We start from the raw sequence: 8476 nt of genomic DNA, 5'->3' as shown, positions 1-8476 counted from the left end.
CCCTCCTTGGCCAAGCCTTTCGGTCAGAGACGCGGGTCGGAGTCCGAAGCAAACATCATCCCCTCCTTGGCCAAGCCTTTCGGTCAGAGACGTGGGTCGGAGTCGAAAGCAAGTGTCGTCCCCTCCTTGGTCAGGCCTTCCGATTGGAGACTTGGATCACTCTTTCAGCCTGTCGTTAGGTATCTGATCTAGCCTAGGAGTCGCGCGTTATTGTAATGTTGTCTGCTAGGCCGAGCTTTTGTTGGGAAGTGGGCCCATTGGGGACCCTAGGTTTATGAACCCGACAGTGAGCGAGCGAGAGAGGGAGAGGGAGAAAGGAACAAGGGAACATACTACCTAGGTTCTAGGTCACCACTGTTAGTGACGCCAGCACTTACTCCTCGAAGCCCCCGCATCGTCTCCCCTAGGGTGACTCGGGGACGACCTGCCGTCGCCACCAAAGCTTCCCGTCGGTGCAGCCCCCTGGCCGCCATCGCTGCTCACCTACGAGCGATAATGGCATCCCACGGTGATGCCCAACAAGGCAGCCGTCTGCAGCCCCCTTCTTCCTCCCCTCCCTCTCCCTTTCCTCTATCCGACCTCGCTCTACTCCATGGTGGACGGCGGCCGAAGCAGCCAGGATGGGTCAGATCCTGGCTCTCCATGACCGGATCTGGGGGCTACCTACCTGGATCCATGCACGGGGATCCATGCAGCGTGACCCGAAGGTGCCTTCTCTGGCGACGAGGCCGGCTAGCGAAACGGACAGATCTGGGGCCCTCGGGGCCCGATCTGCCCTCTCTCTTGCTGGACCTTCGACGGGCGTGGTCACTCCTGCTCGGGGTCGCTTTGGCCATGGTAGGTGCCTACAGCGCGTCGGGCCCTTTCTTCGGTGGGCTGCCCTCCCCATGGTTGGATCTTCGATGGGCGCGGTTGGCTCGCTTAGCCCGAGGTCGCGTCACGTGCGGTGGGGACCCTGTTGTAGTGCTTCGTGCACCTCTGCTAGCCGACCCATCCACGGCTGCCTAGAACATGGCGGAGGGTGCGGCTGGCTAGGGTTGGCCTGCGGCCGTCCACCCCCCATCCCCGACACCTACCTCCTCCGGTGAACCGGCTGGCTAGCGAGGTGGATCTAGGCCTCTCATGTCTGGATCTACCCTACTCCACCCTAGATCTACTAGTTTGCGGTCGATGGCATAGGGCTTCTCCCCCTCATGGGGGCGGTGCCTCTAGATGCATGGTGCTTTGGGCGAAAGCTCAGTCGGTGGTGGCCGAGCGGACGACGGTGACGCCTTTGGCGCCACTTACCTCCCTAGAGGCATCGTTCTTCCTGCCCCATGCTCTTGTGCCATCAGCGCTGGATTCTTGACGAAAGCCCTGCCTTAAAGGTCTCTAAGGCCAGCGGCGATGGTGTCCATGTCACTGCCATGGGCGTCCTTCCCTTCCTGAAGGCGTCGCTGAAGAATCGGCCTAGTTCCTGCCGTCGGTTCCTTAAGGAGTCCCTCACTATGCCTGTTGTGCTTCATTTCCACTCGCATTAGTCTATCCTACATCTACTGACCTTGCCCAGTTTGTTGTCATGGATATCGTAGCGGATGCTTTGCCGCTACTGCTGATCCCCCGGCAGATGCTTGACCGCTGGTTGGTTTGTTGGTGGATGCTTTGCCATAGTGGGTGTCTTCGCTTCTTCCCCGGCGGATGCTTGGCCACTGGTTGGTTCGTTGGCAAATGCTTTGCCGCCATTTGGTTCATTGGCGGATGCTTTGCCGCCGTTGCTGCTGGAAGTTCTTCTTTGTAGGCGACCATTGCGATGTTGTATCCTTTTATCTTATAGGCTCAGTTCATAGTTTTTAGGTGTCGTGGGCAGTCGCCCTCTTTTGTATCCTTTTTCTTGCTCTTAGTTTCTATTCCAGGTCACTCACCAGTAGCATGGTGGTTTGTAATCTGTGCTACGAGGGTTCTCTCGTAGTTGCGTCGTGTAATTCTCTCTATTTAATGAAAAACGGGCTATATTCCCCCATCGTAAAAAAAAGTTGCGAGAAATGATTGGGCCTATCCTGGTCCATTGAGGCCCGTATCATAAGACAGAACATGTCGAAGCCCAATAATAAAGTCCAAATAAAAAGGCCCAATGATTCCCGTTGCAGTTAAGCCCCAGCCCATAACCATCGTGCCATGGTTCTGGCTCAACCAGAATGCTAGTCGAGGTCTTGCCGTTCACGACAAGTTTACGCTTAAAAAAGGCACGGTGTTCTATAAAAAAGGCACGGTGGATTGGTGGGCTTTGTGCCCACTGGACTGTCCCAATTCATTTAAGAGGACAAGTTTGGTCTAACATTCATTACTCTAAAAATAGTCATAGTCTGTCAGAACACGGTACATACTTCTTCTATCCCATATTATAAGAAGTTTTAGCATTTTTAGATTCATAGCTTTTACTATGTATCTAGACATAATATATATAGGTGCATGACAAAAGTTATGAATATAGTAAAGCCAAAACGTTCTATAATTTAGAACGGAGTGAGTATAAACTAAGATGTGGACTAATTATTAGAGTGAGTCCTAACTAATTACTAGTCCACTATGTGAGCAAACTCCCCAAATTAGACTAATGGGTGTTAAACTCACTCCTAAATCATCGTTTAGAAAACCATTTGAATAAAGTAGTCTTCTGTATCTTTCCACCCTCCAACAACTTTTCTACATGAAGAGTTAGCCTCGAAATACGAAATAGAGAATCGCCATATTTGGAGATCTAATTAAAAAAGTTGTTGGATTTTTGTTCACCAAAATCTCTATTCCTATCAATTAGAAAATATAAAAAGTGACTCTTGGAGTTGTTCTAACCAATAAATGAGGACCTTTGTCTACTATTACTAGCACTAGCACCTAGGTTCGAATAGAGCATCTCCAGTAGTTCCCCAATAATCTATCTCCAATATGTCTGTATTGAGTTAGCCCAATATTATTTTTGTGAATATTAGGGAAGTTGCTCCAATAGTATCTCAATATATCTCTCCCGACACCCATATAGAAGGTGGGTCTCATAGGCGTGTAACAGAAAAGATGGCTGGAAAATGATAGTTGGGGTGGTTCCTATGATATTGGGGAGATACAACTTCTTTAGTTGAGGGGAGATGAGGAAAATATTAATGACAAGAAAAGAAGGTATTGGGGAACTACTAGAGCATGAAAAAAATATGGTTTTCCCCGATCCGATAGTTTATGGGGATTGTGATCGAAGAGATATCGAGAAACTACTGGAGATGCTCTTAGCTACTATAAAGTCTGTCTCGTATTAAAATGGTCTACTATTACTAGCACCAGTGCTCTAAGGTCCGAGTACTTGCCTTGTTCTGCAGCACTACTTCAGCAATACTTTTCAGCGAACGAATAGTGTTTTTCTCTCACAACAAATCAGCATAAGTATCATCATAGGCTAAATTTCAGTGAGCAACTATACAGTCTGTCTCGTATTAAAATGGTCTACTATTACTAGGCACTAGCTCTAAGGTCAATGAGCATTAGCTACTATACATTCTGTCTCGTACTAAAATGAACCGATTAGATTGACACCAGCAATTGGAAGAAACAAAAGCACAGCTAGGCTGGCTGTTTGCAAACCAAGATTAAACTATTTAAGGTTCTTCTCAACATAGCAGCCACCAAATATAATGTGCAACAACAAGGTTACATATAAGAGTGTGAGCATGGTAGTGACCAATCCAGTCTTATCAAATATTAAAATAGAACTGACTGGAATTGGTTGATCCAGTCGTATACATTAAGTAAACTGTATTTTTTCCCTAGTAACGGTTGCCAAAATATAACCCTTAGTTCATGTTGAAGCTTCACCAAAACATGCTTTCGGTCACTAAGCCTAGTGACGGAGGTTACCTTGGATTATAGGGTGCCAGCAATATGCAGTAAAATAAGTAATTAAACAAATAGATTAATCTAAAATCTATTGCTTATACTAAGGCCCCGTTCGGCTTACCTCTTGTTCGGCTTGTTTTTTCAGCCGGAACAGTATTTTTCTCTCACAACAATTCAGCAATAACGGTGTTTTTCAGCCAATTTCAGCTAAAATTCAGACCAGCGAACGGGGCCTAAAGAAGTATACAAATCAGGGGTGGCCATTATGCTTTTGGCCCTAAAGAAGCCACCCTTAACTAAGCCATCCCTTCAGTCACAAAGTTGAGCTCTCCACCAAGGCAAGTGCCATAAGCTACCTAGGCTCACCCCCTCTATCCAACTCTTCTTGACACCTTGGGGGCGTCTTCGCTATAAAGTTTTTCCACCAAGAAAGGAGTCTTCTCATTGTCTTACACCTAATAGTTGTGTTGCCCACCCACACCAAGATTGGATAACTGATTTCTCTAGAAGATCACCAAGACCTCAAGTGCTTTAGCTCACCAATAATGTCTTTTTTTTTGCGAATTACACAAGTACAGACGCAGACACACAACACGCACGCACACTCACCCCTATGAACGTGCACGCTCAACAATAATGTCTTGCATGCACCACAATTGCTAATACTGCATATAGATGCTCTCATACAATTTTCTATTAGGAAGAAACTCCTCACATGCCACCGAGCGTCCAGGACACATGCCAACGTGTATATGTATCTTGCTGAAAACAATTTCACTCTCAAGAGGGAGTCAAACCTGCTGTGACCTGGGGTGCTACTAAGACTCTTGTGACCACTAAGCTATCTGTTCACACAGTTAGGGAAATACATACATAGATTTAAAAAATAGAAAAGTGCTTTACTGATTTCCTTGCGCGCTGATGCTGTGATGCGTCGTGGCCTAGCATAGATAAAACGGTCAAGTTCTGTTATCCTTTGCTCTCTGTCCTCATCTGTTATCCCAACAGTCGTGCACTAGCCTCCATTTGATTCGGTAGGCAACAGAGCACACACCTTGTCAACTTTTCACTACCTAAGCTTCTTTAGGCAATCATGTAGAGACATGTAATGATTTGCGTGCAGAATAATCTCACGTTGGTGTGGAGTCTAAAACTAATCCTTCTCTAACCTGCCACTATACCGGATTCTCCGCGGTCCACACCACTGAACACATATGGACCTCTATAATTGGTTGCTTGTCTTCTCGTCAAAAGTGATGTTGTACATCCTAAACTCTTCTGAAGTGTCATCTTACGTACTTTTGCAGAGTCGTAGACAACTTTACTCTCCCAGAGATCTTTGTTCTAAAGATAGCTGTGATCACTACAACCCAAAATTCAATTGGGGGTACATTCTTTCTAATGTCTTTTCTCCGCACTTCAAACCCAGTTCACCATGACGAGCTTCTTCTTACGAAGACTTCGTATATCAAATTCAATCAAGGGGTGTAGGCTCATGCTGTGGTAACTTAAATCATTTGTTGAGATCCATAGGTCTTCCATACTAAAAATTCATTCACTTTTTGGAGATTTCTCATGCACTTGTACTTCTCTGACTATGAATCCATTCATATATGCTGTCACTTATGAACCTTTCTCTGAGCAGGGGAAGGCATGCTAGGTACGATTAAGTCGTCATAATGGCGGAGATTGTCAGTTCAGCAGTTGTCCAGGAGACAGTTGGCAAAATTTTGTCTGGTTTAGTTCAGAAGTATGAGGGGGGAAAGAAATCAAATGCAATTGAAGATTTGGAGAGGCTAGAGATGGCACAGATCAAGTTGGAGTCAGCTATAGAGACATCTGACAAGTGGCTGATTACTGATGTGTCGTTGTTGCGATGGCGCAAGAAGTTGAAGCGTGCTGCTCAAGAGTGTGATGACACACTGCACAAGTGCAAGCATAGAATCCTAGAAGAAGAGCAAATGGATCAGGAGGTGAGGAACTCATCCTTTCCTAAATGGATAGCACATGCTACCAAGTCATGGTTTTCTTCCACGTTTTGCCGCCACAGCGACAACAAGTTGAGCAGATCCATGGTTCGAAGGTTCGAGTGGTTTGCAGATGGCGCTAGTGAATTCTTATTATTCATAGAGCTCGGCGGCACACCACGCTGCCACATGTCCTTTGGCTCTGCTCTTGCCAAGCACCTCTTAACTGGCAAGAGACTACAGCAGAAAATTAACAGAGAAAATGCGTGCCATTTATTTTTGCAATGGGTGCCCTTTATTACTGCAGAGCATAGAATCGAGGCCAACCTGATATTCGTGCGGAATGATGGTAATGTTATGAACGACGTATAAGAATATGAAGTAAAGAATCAAGCCACAGAGGAGACACACGATTTAACGTGGAAAACCCCTCCGATGTGAAGGGGAAAAACCACGGGCACCAGCTAGCAACAATCTCACTATCTCAAGAGTTTTGGGTTACACGCCTATGGCGGCTTACAAGAGAATCAAGTCTCCACGAAACCCTAGCAAGGGTGTATATACCGCTACGCTCCGGCCCAAGCCTCCGGCGACGGGCCTCCGCTTCGCTCCGTCAGAAGCCTGGCCTATATCCTGGAGTGAATTTGGAACAACTCCAACAGGTAATGCACCAGAGAATAGTTTTTTCTTGAGTATAATGCTACAGATTTCAGAAAGTGTAGATATTGTTGGTATCACAGTCAAGTGCTTGCAGTTGTTTGCTCCACTTTTCAGATCCGCAGTGGAAAACATTAAGAAAGAGCTGATGCAACTACCTACACAAGACTTCTCGTGGGTGCCATATGTGGATTCACACCAGAAAGAACATTGGGACAATCTTCATAGCTGTGGCACTCAGTGGTTTCGACCAAATCCGTTATGTTGCAAACAGCATGATCTGCATGAGAGAGATTGTAGCAGCAAGGTGAATATGTCAGGAATAACTGATGCTTCTCTAGAACCTGTCATTGAAGTGAATTTGCAGTGCCAAGTCTTACCGCCTTTGTACAACAGACAGAGGACCTCACCATCTAATGGCAAAATTTCTCTGCAAGAACAAGATCCACCATTTCTGAAAGCTGGACTGCTTTTTATGCCCCATGGCTCTTCAGAAGACCTGCTGCCAGTGGATACTAGTTCCGTAGCAGAGGCGATCAACATTGACAAGCAGAATTTCTCGCATACAAACATTTCTTTGCAACAGCTGGAAGGGATCATACTGCCAAAGGCGATAGATTACTTCTGCCAGAATGCCGAATCTTCAGTCTACCAGATACTTTGGAAGTCCAAACATAGCGCCGCATATGTCGAGGTTGAGAATGTATGCATGGAGAAAAGAAGCACACGGAGAACGATTGGGAGATCTAGGAAAGGGAAGCCGTTTCATAGAGAGGATAGAGAAGTGAAGAACTGGAAACATTTGATCCCTCACTACCTTGACTTATGGGCTGCACATGCACCTGCCCAGCTGCAGGGCTCCATTGCTGAGTGGGTTCAGAGAGAAAAGGAAAAGCAGATGGCACCACAGCTATGCCCAAAATTCTAGGACATGTAACATGGAGCAATTGGGATAATTTTGCACAACTGAGGGCAAATCTTTCAAAAGATAGGATTTGAGTCAAATACTCCAAACACAAGGGCAACCGTGCAATTCTAAAGCGGGGGGAAGGTTTCAGACTTATGTATTGCTAACGTTTTTCTGTTCTGTTGGTCCTAGTAAAGAATTATGTTCTACATTAGGTACTCATTTGATTTTAGGTTGATCTGTATTTCTTGTGTGATTTTAGTATTCTGCATCAAAGTCCAATTACTGTAACAGCAGACTCCACGAGCTTCTCTTTTTTGTACCTTTGTAATCAATTATTATACTGTGTACCGTTTTTGTTGACTGCAGATTCTGTTTGATACCCTCTGTTTTTTCTGAACTTTATATGCTACAATGATATCAGAAACAAGAAAAAAAAAGCACTGTGAACATGGCCAATGCTATATGCAATTATGTGTTGTTTTGCAAAAACAATTATAGTAGGTCAAAGCTGTAGAGCTGCGCCTATACATAGATTTAAGTCCTCTTTCAGCAATAGCCTCCTTTTTTGGCTGAATAGCCGTTGTAAAGTTTCTGCCTTCTTTTCTTGACGCTTCTGTTGTAAAGTTCTTTACTTTAAGACTGAACGACTTCTTTCTTCTTGTTAATACAATGATGTGTAGTTCTCCTGCGTGTTTGTTAAAAAAAAGTTCTTTACTTTTCTCTATGTATTTATAATACCACAGTAGGGCTTCCCTACTGTATTCTCTGAAAAAAACTGTGATGTTTTCCAGCTCAGTGTGACTCCTTAGTAACTTACCTCTACTTCTCACATAACCATTTAAGCCATTTCTATCAGTTTATATTTACATAGTACCGTATTTAGGTAGACTTCCTCTTACTATTCCTTTCAGTTTAGGCATACATTTGTTCTGCAATTTAATTTGAAAAAAATTACAACCACCATACCTGTCCTCTGTTTTTGTCCTTGTGAGAGCATCTCTAGCAGTTTACTAATACTTCATTCCCGATAGAGTCATATTGGTGGTCACCAATACTGCTTTCTTTTTTTATTGGGATAGTTGTT

General features: G+C 44.9%; 1 protein-coding gene across 1 annotated transcript; it reads left to right on the top strand.

Annotated features, from left to right (window-relative positions):
- Window positions 1–5131: 5131 nt before the first annotated feature.
- LOC136551238 (uncharacterized) lies at window positions 5132–7742 on the top strand. Its single transcript, XM_066542814.1, has 3 exons — window positions 5132–5361; window positions 5504–6174; window positions 6488–7742. The coding sequence occupies exons 2-3, from the start codon at window positions 5538–5540 to the stop codon at window positions 7408–7410; spliced, it is 1560 nt and encodes a 519-aa protein (XP_066398911.1). The 5' UTR covers window positions 5132–5361; window positions 5504–5537; the 3' UTR covers window positions 7411–7742.
- Window positions 7743–8476: the final 734 nt, after the last annotated feature.

Source organism: Miscanthus floridulus, chromosome 4 (genome assembly GCF_019320115.1).
Source record: "Miscanthus floridulus cultivar M001 chromosome 4, ASM1932011v1, whole genome shotgun sequence".
Classification (NCBI taxonomy): Eukaryota; Viridiplantae; Streptophyta; class Magnoliopsida; order Poales; family Poaceae; genus Miscanthus; species Miscanthus floridulus.
The sequence above is the reverse complement of the archived record's forward strand: the minus strand, read 5'-3'. Positions and strand labels throughout refer to the sequence as shown.

Excerpts from the sequence above, each read along its gene's own strand:
- LOC136551238 (XM_066542814.1), top strand. The coding sequence starts at position 5,538 with ATGGCGGAGATTGTCAGTTCAGCAGTTGTCCAGGAGACAGTTGGCAAA. Across the intron at positions 6,175-6,487 it reads GATATTCGTGCGGAATGATG|GTAATGCACCAGAGAATAGT; the intron begins GTAATGTTATGA and ends CAACTCCAACAG.